Source organism: Tiliqua scincoides, chromosome 9 (assembly GCF_035046505.1).
Source record: "Tiliqua scincoides isolate rTilSci1 chromosome 9, rTilSci1.hap2, whole genome shotgun sequence".
Taxonomy (NCBI): Eukaryota; Metazoa; Chordata; class Lepidosauria; order Squamata; family Scincidae; genus Tiliqua; species Tiliqua scincoides.
In genome coordinates, this window is record NC_089829.1 from 43,242,456 (window position 1) to 43,259,853 (window position 17,398).

The following is a 17,398-nucleotide window of genomic DNA, read 5'->3' on the forward strand; positions in this document are numbered from 1 at the left end:
AGATACAGGAAGCTGGACTAGATGGGCCTATGGCCTGATCCAGTGGGGCTGTTCTTATGTTCTTAACTACAATTCCCAGGAGGCCTTGCAGGTCTCTTGTTATCTGGTGTGCTCCCTGGGGCATTTGGTGGGCCGCTGTGAGATACAGGAAGCTGGACTAGATGGGCCTATGGCCTGATCCAGTGGGGCTGTTCTCATATTCTTAAGCACTCTTGACTGACATGTATCAAGCACTTACATCCAGCATCACCAGGCAAAGGAGAATTACTCATGGGAACCCATTTTTGCTCATGGCAGGTCTGCATAATTTGAAAGCAGCTAAGCTGAATGCAGCCAGAACTGCAAAAGCTAGGGTTGTTAAGGACTTGATAGGTCACAGCACATGATTGGGGGAGGGGGGGCTTCTGTTGGTTCACAACATGTACAGGAGCCAGTTGCTGACCCCAAATTTCAATCTGTAGCTAGAACCAGAAGCAACTGCTGGCATTTGGATGCTGGGAGCCTGAAAGAAAGTTTGTGCACTGCTCTTTACCACCCCAACCCACATTTTGGTGGTGCACTGAGTGTAACCAGTACCACTGGTCTTCAGGAGTTGACCTTGTCCAGATGGACTCTCTGTTTGGTCTGGGTTGGACTTGGTTCACCTTTGGTGCCACCAGGACTAGAATTAAGATGCTCCCAAAGTGCATAATTTTAAGTTCGCCCAGTTTGCAATGCTCATATAGATTACGCATTACATGCCATTTCCAACAGACACTCGTCTACATCTCATAATGGACACTGTAATTCCACACATGCTCCAAATGGTTTTTATGTTTAATACAAGTATTTTTATCAGTTTCTGATCAGTTTCTACTAATCACAGCGCAGAAAGAGCCAAGAAAAAATGCCCCCAAAGATGAATCACAGCATGGATTAACAGTATTTTTAAATCCTGGGTTCTTCCCCTTGTTCTGGGGCACTATAATTTAAATTGCAATCTTAAAGATGACAGATTTCTGTCTATCGCCTAGCACAGGATTATCATCTGCCTGGTAGTCATTCTTCAGGGTTTTAGTAAGAGATCTATCTCAGATCTACCTGATGATATCAAGGAATGAACATGAGACCTTTGGCTTGCAGAACATGTGCTCTACCCCAGTGTTACAATCTCTTCCCTGGTCATACTGTGACCTGGAGAAAGTTCGAAAATACATAGCTAAAATCTGATTGGTTCAGCAATACCTGTTTGTGCTTCTACAGAAAAGTACGGTTGACCTTCCAGGATGCTGTAAACTAGTTTGGCGCTATTCCCGTAAGTTGGATCATCAGCATCCGAGGCCGTCACCTGAATAACTGATGTACCTAAAAATAGAAAGGAAAGATGTACAATACATTTCAGAATTAAATATGCTTGCAATGGCCCAGTTTCCAGAAATAACTTTATTTTTTTTTTAAGGATCCAAGATTATTTACTAATTAGGCACTGGAAGACTATAGTCCTATTGCCCTATGAGAGGTAGCAGTAGGAAAATCATCAGTGGTCACCCACCAGCTGTGCCAGGGATTATGAGAAGTCTCTGACCAATTAATTTCTTGGAATGCACAGTTCAGTAAATTCTATTTCACTAAATGTTTTTTTCTTGGCAATTGCTTCACATCACTATTTGGGGCATTCACTATGCACGCTGTCCATTCTGCCTGCACACACTCCCCTTCCTTTTCAAGGATTTGGAAATGCATGCTGTGCATCATGACTGCCAAAATTAGTGGAAAATTCTTTTGGTTGAGCTTCCACAAGGCAGGAAATCATGGTCAGGATCAATATTCTGTATCAATAGGCCGCGTCTCAATATTTGTCATACTCTAGTGCAGCGGTTCCCACAAATCCTACTTGGACTTTGGGACCGCAGGTAAGTATTTACAGGGAAGAGCCCTGGGAAGATTATTTGCAGTATTTGCAGGGGAGAGGCCTGGAATGGGGGTGGGATGTCCCGATGTTGCCACAGCACAGGGACCCAGGGGTTTCTCCCCTTACTTGTGGGGGGGAGGTCCTGCTGGCCTTGGGGAGGATATGGAAAATGTGCTCCGATTCCCAAGCTAAGTGATTTTTTAACACTGAGGAGGCATGATGAGGAGGCTGCAGGCCTCCCTGACCCTACTCAAGGCCAGCAGGACACCCTAGGTAAGAGAAAAAGTTCCTGGGTTCCCAGGATGCTGCAATCACTGCGGTGCCATCAGGACACCCATTATTGGGTCGCTCCCTTTAAGGGGGTATGGCCCAGTTTTGATTCCCAATGGTGGGTTATGACCCACCACTTTGGGAACCACTACTCTAGTGAAACAATTTTCACCCTTTGTGCCATGGCACATTGGTGTGCTGTGGGGGTTTGGGGGAGGGTCATTTATTAGTAGGGCCACTGGGGGATGTGTGGTAGTGTGGTGTGCCTTGTCAATCATAAAAAAAACAAAAAACCTGATGGTGTGCCTTGACAATTTAGCACCTTATCAGTATGCTGTGAGATGAAAATGTTGAAAATTGCTGCTCTAGTGCAACCAATTGGTTAACTGTGTGACACAGGAAATCCACGATCATGGGGTCATTGGATTAAAAAACCTTCAAGAGAGTTGATTGGGAATGCCACCTGGAGGGAAGTGGAGACTTGAGAGCTTAACCCGTCTCTCTGACAAAAGGTTCCAACATTTTCTTCATAGGTTCAGTCTGTTCATTAGGTTGACCATGGAAGTTCCACTTCCAGCTACCTACATTGAAACTGTTCCTGTTTCCTGGAGTCAAAACTGAAGAGGAGCTACAGATATTAGTGGGCTACAGTAAGTGACCATCACCTCCAGAGCCAGAATATCCTGCATGTTCTTCCACAAAGCATTGATAAAACTTAGCAATGCATAATATTTTTTTTAAGAAGCGATGCACCTCGCTTGTATTTCCTTTTCCTTACAAAAATCCTCTGGTTAGGTAACTGCTATCATCTCCATATTGTAGATGTCGAAAGCTGAGATGGAGAAGAGTGGTCTGTCTATGGTGAGCTCATGGCAAAGTCAAGATTTGAACTAAAGAAATGCAGGTTCATAATGTTGTCACCTAATCACTCTGCCACACCAGCTCACAACATCAATTTGTATACTAAGGACTAAGCTCTCTCTCTCACACACACACTCACACAAACTTGATTCTATGTTAATTATATCATTTTGAGTTCATTTAGCTTCTTTGTCCCTCAAGATATCATTATCATCCCCCCATGGGGATAGGCCCAATTATATGTAGAAGAAAAATATGCACAGTAAGCAGGTCTGAGCTCATGGGACAGGGCTAGAGGAGGATAGAAATCAAATAAATGATTGAATGAATGAATGAACAAATGAATGAATGAGCTTGCAACTCACTTATTAAGGTCCCAATCCTATCCACAGAGCACACTGGCAAACTGTGAGATCTACCAGTGTGCTGTAGGGCCTGCTGGCATGGCAGACTCTCTGCCATTCTATGGAGAGAATGGCCATTTCCAGAGCAAATTTCCCAAGGCTGAGAACCAGCAGCAGCACCTTGCAGACCAGCCATTGATGGAGGGCTGTTGCTGGTGGGACAGATTGAATTGGGATGGAGTGGATTTCGGTGGCAGTGATCCAGAGTCCCTGCCCAGGGGCTGACACGCCCCCTGCAGTGGAACAGGTCTATGTCAGCAAAAGAGCCGGCATAGATCTGAGTAGGCTCATAGGGGCTCAGGCAAGTAGAACTTTACTTATCCCTCCTGGCCTGCTTGGTCCCCTGCTGGTGCGCGGAATATAGTAGAGGCTGAAGCATCGGCCCTAAGTCCTGCAGGGTATATGATCGAGCCATTATTCATAGCATCAGATCCCAACAGCACTCTCATACACCTGCCCCACTGCAGTTGTGACACTGTAGCGCAATTCTGGATACATACCTACATTGGACCTCTCTGGTACATTGGCATGGTAGTTTTCATGTAAGAATTCAGGAGGGTTGTCGTTGATATCTTGGACTTTCACAATGAACTCTGAAGGTGGTTCCAAGGGCCGGTTGGTATTTCTGTCCACAGCTTGGGCTGTTAAGGTGTACTGCGCTCTTTCTTCCCGATCCAAGGTCTTTGTTGCATGGATGTTCCCTGATTTGTCATCAATAACAAAAATGATTCCAGCTCCTTCACCTGAGAGAATGTATTTAATGTTCCCATCACCAGAATCAATATCTGAGTGCAGCTGTAAAAATGCAAAATAGACACATGCGTTGCTTTAAAAACCAATGAGCATCGTTTGTCAACACTGACTCGAAAATGTTAATTAATTCTCAGGAGGGAGGGGTTCTTGAAACAGCTCACTTCCTTTCCTGAGATTGTAAGCTGATTGGACCACAGTGAGGTTTTTACTTGGAATTTTTACACAAACCAACGTGATACAAGACCTCTGGGCACTGCTGAAGCAGATATAACTGGTAAATTATTTGAGTGTCTGAACAAAGAGCTTCTGAGAGGAATTTCATTGGCAGTACAATGATTCTTTTGGGTCCCTTCCCTTCTCCATTGGATCATAATTTCTACAATAGCCTTCACACAATATAAGCAAACATTATTTGAGATCCTAGGAAATTTCTGGCAACCCTCCTTTGGATCCCAAGCCCCCCTTTGACCCCTTGCATAGGTACGATGTACTTCCTGCACCCCCTCTTGTGGGCTTTGGTGAGACTGGAAATAGTAAGATCCCAAGAAATTTTTAGACCCCCCTCCTTCGGCTCCTGGGCCTGCCTTTTGACCCTGGGCCTGGGTAGAATCAGAATCGGTACACAACCCAAAAACAACAACCCACTAAGAAACACTGCTGGTAAAGTAACCGGTTCTTATATATCAGATGACAAAGTTAAATAAAGCCTTAAAAAGTTGCCCTTCATAACAGTAAAACATAAAATAGAAGAAAAAAAAAATTAAACCTACAACTTTAAATATCCATCATGCATTACCTAACGATTTACATTAAATTTAGCTAATTATTTCCATACCACCAAGAAGCTTTAAAACACTATCCTATACCATAATTTTGTTTATCACCTCCAACACAAACTTTGACACAAACTCTTCATCTTCTCAGGTGAGCAATTATTTAAGAGAAGCCTCATTTTTGCCATGTCTGAGAGTCCATCCCTGTTAACCAGAATAGGTATCAAATAGATAGAGCAAGCACTGTCATGTCACAGGCAATAAAAGAATACAGGCAAAAGTGATTCAGCAGACCCCTGATTACAGGGGCAGAAGTGGTCTCGGTAGGGGATCTTATGATACCTCCCAGGCCTGGGTGCAATCTACCCCCATACCCTCTCTCATGGACCCTGGAATGAACAAGAGAGTGTTGAGAATTAATTCAAAATACACTCAGATTAGTTTTCCCCGCAAATATGGGCAGTAAAACTGATTACTTGTTATCAAGATTAAGAGGAGAAAGGAGGTTATTTTTTATATGAGTTTCTCAATTAGTTTCAGTTTCAGTACCTTTATTGGCATACAGTTACAATACATTCACACTTACATATACAAGAGAAAAAAAAAACAAACTTAAAAGAGCTGACTAGAGAACCATAACATACCAAACTAAAATTGACAATTATAAAGCACGGACTTCAGGAAGTAGGGACACACTTCAAGTTGGACGCCACTATTTGTGAAATAAATGTAGCTATTTGGAAAATGATGTTAGGGTCAGTGGAGGCTAATAAAGATTGCAATATAACAGAGACCTCAGAAGAGGAGTTAAGATAAGATTGGAGAACTAAGCATTTCCCCCTAGCCACACTATGGAGCGGGCAATGATAAAGGAGGTGATCTAACGTTTCTGCAACTCGCTGGGGGCAAGGACAGATTCTTTCCTGAAGAGGAATACCTTGAAATCTACCCCAAAGAACAGCGGATGGAATAGACTTGCAACGGGCCATAGAAAAGGCCCTTCTGATTTTTGGGCATTCCAAAATGTAAAAATAATTGGGAATTTCCCCCACTTTGACCGGTAGGTGATGATATGCTGGTGAACAGGTTTTATTAACAGCAAGTAGGATGAGTTTCTCAATTAGTAAAATTTTGTTTTACAAGCCCCGCTTCAGTAAACAGTAGATCTGTGAATCACGGAAGAGCAACCAAGAAACCTCCCATTGCCTTCCAACTAATTTCTAATTTTGTAGACACTTAATGCCCATTGTGATATTTTACTGAATGGCACTAAGGCAATTAATGTATGAAATGTAATGGGAACCCTGCTTTGTTGGCTTCCTTGACTTTCATTACACGGCAGGCGTTGGCTCCATGAAGCAAGATGAATAAGTAATAGACAAAATTGGACCCTCTCCAGTTTCTTGTACTTCATCCAATTTAAAACTCATGCAAAACTGAGAGCTTATCACTCAATAGGCTTGATTTGCCCTAATTGTTTTATACTGGTGCAAGTCGATTAGCACGAGGAAGGTGGCCACCTCGAGCACTTTCTGGTGTTCCTTTTGGAAAACGTTTTGCCTTCAGGCTGAAGCGATGCAAACTGAAATCCCGTGGAGAGCAAATCTAAAATTTAGTGGGCATGGATAAATGGCTCACAGACCAATCCTATCCAACTTTCCAGCACCGGTGCAACTGCAATGCAGCCCCGAGGTAAGGGAACAAATGTTCCCAAACCTTGAGGAAGCCTCTGTGACTGCACCCCCAATACAGGAAGAAGTGCATACCCCTTTGGCACAGCACACCGGCACTGGGAAATTGGATAGGACTGAGCTGCTAGGCACTGGGTGGTAGCTGCCATGCAGTTCTAATCATCAAATAATGACGCCTGCATTGGCTCAGTCATGTCATGAGAATGGATGATGGCCGGATCCCAAAGGATCTTCTCTATGGAGAACTCGTGCAAGGAAAGTGCCCTACAGGTAGACCACAGCTGCGATACAAGGACATCTGCAAGAGGAATCTGAAGGCCTTAGGAGTGGACCTCAACAGGTGGGAAACTCTGGCCTCTGAGCGGCCCGCTTGGAGGCAGGCTGTGCAGCATGGCCTTTCCCAGTTTGAAGAGACACTTGGCCAACAAACTGAGGCAAAGAGTAAAAGAGGGAAGGCCCATAGCCAGGGAGACAGACCAGGGACAGACTGCACTTGCTCCCGGTGTGGAAGGGATTGTCATTCCCAAATTGGCCTTTTCAGCCAAACTAGATGCTGTTCCAGAACCACCATTCAGAGCGCGTAACCATAGTCTTTTGAGACTGAAGGTTGCCAATAAATTGCTTGTTGAAATATTTTGTTGTTCTGCTGGGCCGAGGTGAGCACACAGGACAAGGCCTTCTCAGTGGCAGCCCCCGGCATTGGGCCTCTCTCTTCTAGGTGTGCGTTTCACTCCCCAATCCTTTTTGGCCTTTAGATGACTGCTTGGGATCGAGATGTTGTGCTGGGCCTTCAGAATGAACTGAGCTTGTTCTACATTTCTTTATTCTTTAGACCACTTTCCCGAGAGATGGAAGCAGTTTACAAAAATATTGACAACGGCATCAAACATAAACACATATCAAAGAAAATATTGACGACAACAACAAAAAAATAGCAGTAATGAAAATATCAGTTATAGCGTTGGGAAGTATTTTCCAGAGTAAAAGGGGTGGGGGAAGGTTTGCTGTTTGTACTTAAATTGTATGGGTTTGGGGGTGCCTTGTTCTCTTTTGCGGTTATGACATCGGGTCACCCTGTATGGGTCTCTCTGGGAAAGGAGTTCCAACACAGTGTGGACATCACTGAAATCAGTGGCTTTTCTTTTACGGTTGTGTGGTGTTGCTCTCTTTTTGAATCTTCTTTATTGCTTTTCGTTGCTTTTGATGTAGTTCTAGATTTGTTCATGGTATGTAGTTCATTTCTTTTAATGCAGTTCTATATTGTCAAGCTTTGCTGTTAACTGCCTTGAGGTAATATAGCAAAAGGCAGAGTACATATTTATAAGAAAAAACAACAAAAACTATTGTTACACATGATATATATTCTGTCCGGGCTGAATTATATTCTGTCCCATCTGAATTCTGCTCCATCTGGCAACTGTATTAATAATTATAACCCAATTCTTCAGACTCTTGGGACCACTCTGTTCTGTATGTGTGGTCTTTTATCCATTATTGGGCTACCGTTAGCTTTGGAGCAAACAAAATGTTAAGAAGAACTTCCTGATGGAACAAGCTATTCAGCAGTGAAATAGCCTGCCTTGGAAGATGAAAGACTCTCCACTGTTAGAGGTCTTTAAGCAGAAACCGGATAGCCATCTATTAGGGTTGTTGCAGTTGTGGACACCTTGTATTGGCAGGGGTTAGACTTGATGATCTTGTAGGTGCCTTCCAATCTCTATGAAAATGTACATCAGAACCTCCTTATGGTGGAGTTGACTAGTAGAGAACAGAGAAAGCCCTTTATTTGCAAGCAAAATATCTCAGGTTCAGTTCCTGACATCTCTGTCTAGAACTAGAGAAGACCCTTGTCTGAAACTCTGAAGGAAAATGTAGATCAGGGTGTCAAACATAAGACCCGTAGGCTGGATACAGCCTGCAGTATCCTGCAGAATCTCTTGATCCAGTCCATGATAATTGGGCTCCTCCAGCATTGCCTTTCCAACAGGGTCACTTCTGCTGAAACTCTGGGAGAGAGAGAGAGGGATGGAAGGAGGCCTTAGAAGGCAAGGAATGCTATGGGGGTAGGTGCAGACGAGGAGAGGTGAGAAAGGAAGATGCTGCTGAATTATAGATTCAGAGAGCCAAATTATAAAATGGGCTGCCCTTTCAGCAGCACTGCTTCTACCGAGGCATCACCGAGGTTCAGCTCAGAAAATTTCATTGGAAGCTGCTTTATACCGTTAAGACCCTTGATACCCATGACGAAGAGTCATGGACTCTTCGCTCACAACAGGAGAGGAAACAACGCTTTCCACATGCGCTGCCTCCGATGCATCCTCGGCATCACCTGGCAGGACAAAGTTCCAAACAACACAGTCCTGGAACATGCTGGAATCCCAAGAATGTATGCACTGCTGAAACAGAGACGCCTGCATTGGCTCGGTCATGTCATGAGAATGGATGATGGCCAGATCCCAAAGGATCTCCTCTATGGAGAACTCGTGCAAGGAAAGCGCCCTACAAGTAGACCACAGCTGTGATACAAGGACATCTGCAAGAGGGATCTGAAGGCCTTAGAAGTGGACCTCAACAGGTGGGAAACCCTGGCCTCTGAGCGGCCCGCTTGGAGGCAGGCTGTGCAGCATGGCCTTTCCCAGTTTGAAGAGACGCTTGGCCAATAGACTGAGGCTAAGAGGCAAAGAAGGAAGGCCCATAGCCAGGGAGACAGGCCAGGGACAGACTGCACTTGCTCCCAGTGTGGAAGGGATTGTCACTCCCGAATCGGCCTTTTCAGCCACACTAGACGCTGTTCCAAAACCACCGTTCAGAGCCTGATACCATAGTCTTTCGAGACTGAAGGTTGCCAACAATAAAAGACCCTTGATCCATCTAGTTCAGCAGTATCTGCACCAGGGTGTCTCATTTCATACAGTGGGCCAAATAGCATTCATGGCACCTACTGAGACCAGAAGTGATATCATTAAGCAGGATGTGATGTCATTAACCAGATGATGGCCAGAAGTAAGCCATCACCTTTGTTCTCACCTAGGAACTGTTTAGCCGCAAATGACAGAAGAGAACATATGAAAACATTGGTCACAAAGCTATGGAGCACCTCTCAGCTACTGAGTTGCGTAGTGATGCCTCTGCAGAAGTGGTGTTTCTGAAAGGATGGCCTGTGTGATAACTGAGCTCTTCCATACCTTTACGATCAATATCATTATCCGGCTGTCATCCAGTTAATGACATCATATCCTGCTTAATGACATCACATTAAAGGCCACTTCCAATGAAGTTTTCTGAGCTGAGCCTTGAAGATATAAGGGAACGTACTTACTCAGTTACTTGGAAGGAAGTCCCATTAACATCAAACAGACTTGCTTCTGAATAGCCGTGCCTAATATTGCTCTGTTTTTCACTTTGTTTCTACCCTCTCCTTTTCATTACAAAACGGTAATAAAAATACTCAACAATAGGAAATGCAAGAACCTGCTGTTCTTAGCCATGGCAGGGACATTATTAAACTCAAAAGGAGAGAAACCACAAATGCCACAATAAGATCAATACAGGTATTCAGTTAAAGCTCAGGCAAATGAAATCATGTTGACTTGGTGCCAAACACTAAACAAACTAGCCACCAGGCAAATATCCCTGGGTATTTTTCCCATTGTAGAGTGGATAGGGTGTCTCATATGCTGTTCAGAGGCTGAAACGAAAGCTGCAATCCTATCCACACTCTCTTGGGAGCAAGACCCATTCAACATAATGGAACTTAATTCCGAGAAGGTATGCATAGAATTGCACTGTTTGCAGCTCTGCCCGAGAGTGCTGGTTGAATGGGAGGCTGCTGGAGAGCCATTATGTATAAGATGGTGCCAAGTGTCACATTTCTAGAGTAGCATTACATTTTCTAGCTCAGAGTGTAATTCAAGGTGAATGTTATGACCTGCTTCTCTCCCTCCGATTCACTCAACCAGGTCCAAATCCACTTCTCCCTTTTTTTTTTTTTTGCTTCACTTACCTGCTGGAACTCCAGTAGTGAGTGGGAGAGAGGAAAAAGAGAGATGACTCCTCCTTTTCCTTGCATTTTGTGGCACATAGCATGCTATTACGATGTCATGCATTCTGGGAAACATAGCTTTCCCAAGGGCTACCATAATGTCCACCCAGAAATCCATTCAAATTGACTCAAAATAAGGAGATCCACACTGCATTTTATGCTATACACACCGTTGGTCCTTACTTGTGTGTGTGCTATTCTTTTCAAATAGCAGCCATGGGGGAGGAAATTCAGCAAAATATCCAAGGGAGGGGAGCAAATTTAATCAAGACTGTAGTATGGTGAAAAGGGTTTAAGCCTCTTTCCCTGTATACTGGGAGAAAATATTTCCACTTACTCAGACTCAATTTTCTTTGTGCTTAGAAACTAATCATGCATAAGCCACTCTGTGGTCTTTAGAGGATTCATGGTGAGCATTAAACCCCCCCTCCCACAAAAAAGGCCCCAGGTTCCCAAAAAGTTAAAAATGCAATGATTGCTTGAACACAAAGATCACTGCTGGTTTCTTACCCGGCCCACTAGAACAGGATCTGGTCCTGTGTACTCCTCTATTACAAAGAATTGATTCCACACCCATCCTCTTTTTGAACGATGGAGAACTTGCCCTTCTTTCCCTTTTTCATGATGACCATGGAGTGACAGCTGCGAGCGGTTCAGTTTTTCCGTGGCAATGGCAAGGCTGTAGGACAGCATTCCCAGGCAGATGAGGGCTGCATGTAAACAGTTGTCCTCCTTCATTTTTTGGTTAAGGTATAGGCACAGGAGTATCCCCAAATCTACCCCTTTCTCAAAAGGGCCAAACAAAGGAATCCTATAATCCTCTGGAAATGTCAGATGGAGTTTTTGGTACCCAATCCGTCACTGCTCATGAAGTACATCCCTTTAATTGTGGACAGATCCCCAAATTAATTCCTAGAGAGAAGAAAGAGAAAGAAAGACAGTAAGGATGAAGTTAGTCTCCCTTTTTTAAAAACAGAAAAAAGACATTTTAATGCACATCACTGTGAATAATTACATCGTCCAACACACATTTTTGTGCCTTAAAAGTTTGACCTATTCTTGGGTATATTTGGGGTACCACTTCAAAAAATGGCATAGTTTTGCCCTGTCAGCCTATTCATAAAATAACAATATGCAATTATATTTCTGCACATCAGCATATAAGGTGGGCAATGCTGATCTCCAAAACTAAAGCTGATAGGATCAAACCAATACTATTTTTTGAATCAGCGCCCCAAATGTACCCCAGAATAGGTCTAACTTTCGAAGCACCACAACAACAGTGCTGTTGGGCACTGTTAAAATGCATGTAACAGTATTGCTGAAATGAAAATAGAGAGAGAGAAACTCAAATTGAGCAACCTGGACCATGATCTCTCGACTAACAATAGAAACACACACACACACACCATTTTCAATCCTTTTATATATTCCAGGTTCAGCAATCAATTTAAATAATCCACCCGCATCTTATATTATTACAAGAAGAATGTGCTTCCTATAACCACAGTTTGTATACAATTCCAGCCGCCTCTAAAATCTTTTCACTACGTCTATTAAGCAATTCTTGACACTCTCCAGTTTGTAGATGCCAAGGAAGTTGATTAATTTTAGCAACAATGCCAAAGCTTTACTAGCTGTCCTCTTAGTCCTGGTAAAATCGACTGTCTTCCAATCTTTGATTCATGAACTGCCTGGTGGGGGGGGGGGCAAAAAGTTTGCATCTCGGGATAAATCAATGATTCAAGTCCCTTCTTTGCATCAATTCAAACAAATTGCCACTCTGAAAAAATAACAAGCAACAACTTAATCTATTGTCCGTTTCAGGATAATAGCAGAATTAAGTACAAGGACTATGCATGAAAACAGAACATTTCTATAGGAATAAATGCTGGCATTCAAACAACCAACTGCAATTGGTTCTTCCCTGCCTTATGTTGTACAATTTATAACAAAACAAGACTTTTGTTGCTTCTCTGATTATTAGAGATGTTTACAGTCTTTATGATCATTCTCAGCACTGCAGTTTTCTTGCTGAGATGGTATATGTGCTTCGGCCATTACTTCCTGGCACCGCTTAGTACTTTTATATTTATATTTATAGTTATATAATGGAGGATTTCAAGTACATTTCAGGTACAGGTTGATTACCCCTTATCTGGAATTCTGAAGACCCAAATCTGTAACTTTTTGAGCGTCGACATGTAACCTCATGTAATTAAGGCACCGCAAAGCACGTTAGGGCACTACACAGGAAGTGAGGAAGCCGGCCATGCCGGGAGGCAGCATGGCTGATGCAGAAGGCCATGTGAAGCCAAGTTTGCAGTCTTCCAAAGGGTGATGATAAGGGGTGAACCGCGGGCCTCACCCACACCCACAGCAAGTGTGCAGACCGCACATACTAACAGCAGGTTGTTTCTTTGCCTGCCTTGTGCTTCATTCCCACATATCTCAGTCCATGGGGTTTCCAAACTTTTCAGCATGAGGGTCGCATGGTATATCTGACACAGTGTTGAGGGCCAGAAAATAAATAAATAATGAATGCATGGAGAACAGATGTGATGAGAGATTGATTGACTACAATGAGTGGGTGGGGAAGGAGGAGGGGAGTAGAGGGCAAAATTGACTTCCACAGGAAGAGGGAGGAATTGATTTTGAAAAAAAAACAAACATCAAGCAACCTACAGCACAAATCAAAAAAAATTCTGTCTCAGTTTCTGCTCCGTTTTAAGTTTAACAGAATTTATATTTATATTCCAGATCTCCCAGCATCGGTATGGAACTTATTCAGTCATTAGAGGTGCTGAATGTAATGCAGTGTAATGGACAAAAATTGTCCCATTACATTCACACCTATCCCCTGGGGGCTGGGGATAAGAATAGGCCCCTAGTTTGGCTGTACTTGTCGTAAGAGGCGACTAAACAGCCACCGGGTAGATGGGACTCGTCAGCCTGGGAAGGCAGCTCATCTGAGAGAAGGAAAACTCTGATCCCAAACCTCCACTGCCTTGTGGCTACATCTAGTTATGGAAAAGGCTTCAGGAGTCAACCTCGAGGCAAAATCCGGAGCCGGAGTCCCTGAGGCAGTTCATGGCTGAACACAGTCACGTTCTGGCAACTCCTGCGACGCCGCTGGAACCAACCGTATTGGCCTCTGCCTTTCCATTGGACCATTCCAGCGTTGTGGAGAGGGGGGATTTGCTGCATGGGTAACAGCCTATCCTCCATACCTACTTTACCCAGGCTTCGCGCACTGGAGAGGACACTCTGTTCCAGAACCACCATTCAGAGCGCGACACCATAGTCTTCCGAGACTGAAGGATGCCAACAACAACATTCACACCTCTAGTGGTTGAATGAGGTATATACCCGGAAATGCGTCTTGAGTTATTTTTAGCCCGGAGAGGCAGGGGAACTGGGCAGGGGAGTTCCTGGCCTAGATAGCTGTGACCACCTCAATGGCTTCCCAGCTTGGGGCAGGCTTGTGTGGTCTGGCTGCCTCTGTCCCTTAGTGGATTGATGGTGAGAAGCACATGCTACCCTGGCAGGGAGCAAGGCTAGGAGTCAGGGGAGGAACACGCAGCCTGCAGGTTGGAAAAGTAGATGCCGCCCCTCCCACTGAAGCACTATAGGCAGTCCTTGCTTTATTGGTCTCAGGTTTTCCTCTCTGTAACCAAATGCAATAGAAGTGGCCTATTCACTGACATGGCTGTCTTGCATGTTGATTGGGGCGTACACGGGCAATGCAAATAAAGAGGAATGTACGTGTGTGAGTGTGCATTAGTGTGATGTTTCTTGGATGCAGGAGTGGCATCAGGGGTTACTCATGCCATGCCCATCCAAGTGCCCACCTGGCCCACCTGGCCAGGCTGATCTTTGAAATCTCAGTTGTCCTAGAAGTGCTCAGTGCACTATCAAGGAGTGGGTGGGGGATGACTAGAAGTGAGTGGCCCACTGCAGGGCTTTTTCCCAGAGTCCAGGTATAGCTGCCAGGCCACAATACATTATCTGTGCACTGAAGTCAGTTTGGTGATTCACGACAGCAGGTCGACGATAGGAGATTGTTAGGGATACCAGCTTAGAGGCATCTCCAAATCTGAGATTCAGGATGTGGAACAAACAAGGTCACAAGCTGGGGGCCAGTGATGTCACAAGGATGCTTCCTCCTAGTGGCATAGCTAGAGGAACATAAGAACATAAGAACAGCCCCACTGGATCAGGCCATAAGCCCATCTAATCCAACTTCCTGTATCTCACAGCGGCCCACCAAATGCCCCAGGGAGCACACCCGACAACAAGAGACCTGCAAGGCTTCCTGGGAATTGTAGTTAAGAACATAAGAACAGCCCCACTGGATCAGGCCATAAGCCCATCTAGTCCAACTTCCTGTATCTCACAGCGGCCCACCAAATGCCCCAGGGAGCACACCAGACAACAAGAGACCTCATTCTGGTGCCCTCCCTTGCATCTGGCATTCTGACATAGCCCATTTCTACAATCAGGAGGTTGCACATACACATCATGGCTTGTAACCCATAATGGATTTTTCCTCCAGAAACTTGTCCAATCCTGTTTTAAAGGCGTCCAGGCCAGATGCCATCACCACATCCTGTGGCAAGGAGTTCCACAGACCGACCACATGCTGAGTAAAGAAATATTTTCTTTTTCTGTCCTAACTCTCCCAACACTCAATTTTAGTGGATGTTCCCTGGTTCTGGTATTATGTGAGAGTGTAAAGAGCATCTCTCTATCCACTCTGTCCATCCCCTGCATAATTTTGTATGTCTCAATCATGTCCCCCCTCAGGCATCTCTTTTCTAGGCTGAAGAGGCCCAAACGCCGTAGCCTTTCCCATAAGGAAGGTGCCCCAGCCCCGTAATCATCTTAGTCGCTCTCTTTTGCACCTTTTCCATTCCCACTATGTCTTTTTTGAGATGCGGCGACCAGAACTGGACACAATATTCCAGGTGTGACCTTACCATCGATTTGTACAACGGCATTATAATACTAGCCGTTTTGTTCTCAATACCCTTCCTAATGATCCCAAGCATAGAATTGGCCTTCTTCACTGCCGCCGCACATTGGGTCGACACTTTCATCGACCTGTCCACCACCACCCCAAGATCTCTCTCCTGATCTGTCACAGACACCTCAGAACAGACAGCTCAGGAGGTTCAAAGCACTAAGTTTTGCAGGGAGCCTCAGAGCAGCGTGCAAGCGATGCTCCCCCTTCAGAGTCATTCTGGGTGGGGGGAGCAAAATGGAAGCAGATGTCCAGAATGGCTCTGAAGGGGAGGGGCCGCTTGCACGCTGCTCTGATGCTCCCTGCAAAACTTGATGCTTTGCAGCCCCTCTAGCTACACCACTACCTCCTCCCAATTGGTTTTCTTTTCTCTTACAATGCAAAATGGAAGAGGTGAAATGGCACACTTAATTTTGAATGGAGAACAGAAAGAGAGAGGCACTGGACCATTTTGGAGTTGGCTGTTTGAAGAGGACTGAGGACAGTTCCTCCAGAACTGAAACACAAGTCAGAAACCTGTGATCTCTGGCAACCCAAGAGATCATCAAGAAAGATGTACTGAGCAAAGACTTCAAAAAGACCACTCTCAACTTTCCTTCAGTTACAGTTTTCAAAAATCTTGTAGGGCACCTCAAAGTACATAAAATGGGAAGATTTAGTTCCCTATTATCTTCTTTTGGCTGAGGATGGAGATTGGGGAAAATTAAAAGAAGACAAATTAAACGTTCAAGCAAATTTGCTTCTGCAGATCATTAATTTTAAATGAGGCCATCAACAATAGGTATACGAAAATCGGCCGATATTTCCCATAACACCCCAAAAATGTAGTCTAACTTTTATTACTGGAATTATTACATAATTATCGGGTAAGCCTTTAGAAGAATAGACGTGCAGATATATGAAAGTGTTTACTATCAGTTGTTCGAGCATGAACAGCTAAACACAAAACATTAACCACACATCTAAACCATTATCCTTAATTCACTAATTAGGGTTTAATGTGGTAATTGCCTGCAATCCCTTTATTTTAAAATGTCTCCTCTGAGAGGGAGTGATGGGCCGATATATTCCTCCTGGAGAAAGTCCTGTGTACCTGCATTTGTTCACCTGACAATTGTACATGGACATTGCATTTCAGCACAGAACTCAGAGTACTTAATTCAAGCCAGAGGAAGAAATTACAGGGGTCAATTCTAAACAATTCAAGCAGGTTGCTTCAGTTGACCAGTCGTGATATGCAAACTCCCCTCCTCTTGCTTTGAAAACTGTCTGTGCTCTGCAAAATTACAAAGACTGGGGAACAGTCCACAGGAAAGTTCATGGAAACCAAGATGGTTTTTTGGAGTCCCTTCCCTGTCAGTTCTCCTGTGCAAAACAAAATGGCCACTTGAAATTCACTCAGGTAGTGCTTTTCAGTTAGTCGACCATTCTCTGCAGGCCTAGCACCTGCGATTTGACCCAACACGGGTGCTGACCCTGCATTGGAAGGGCCTTAAGGACCTCCTGGACATAAGAAGAAGAGTCTTCTGGTCATACCAGGGAGGTGTTCTGAGGCACAAGGAGGCCTTCCCTCAGAAGGCCACCTGGAGGACTCTGAAAGCCACATCTGGTTGGGTCCAGGGACGTCCTTTGAAAGCACTCCACATTTGCAGAATCAGTATCCGTGGGCAGTCTGGGAACATGTCACCCA

The 17,398-nt window shown here is 44.4% G+C and overlaps 1 protein-coding gene across 1 annotated transcript in view; it reads right to left on the reverse strand.

The window, feature by feature from the left end:
- CDH11 (cadherin 11) overlaps positions 1–11,430 on the reverse strand; it is a 50,473-nt gene extending 39,043 nt beyond the window's left edge. The window contains exons 1-3 of the mRNA XM_066637673.1: positions 11,196–11,430; positions 3,927–4,221; positions 1,225–1,344 (exon numbers count right to left, since the gene is read on the reverse strand). Of these exons, the coding sequence (XP_066493770.1) occupies positions 1,225–1,344; positions 3,927–4,221; positions 11,196–11,423 (643 nt within the window). The 5' untranslated portion in view covers positions 11,424–11,430. The remainder of the gene's footprint in view (positions 1–1,224; positions 1,345–3,926; positions 4,222–11,195) is intronic.
- Between the last annotated feature and the right edge of the window lie 5,968 nt (positions 11,431–17,398).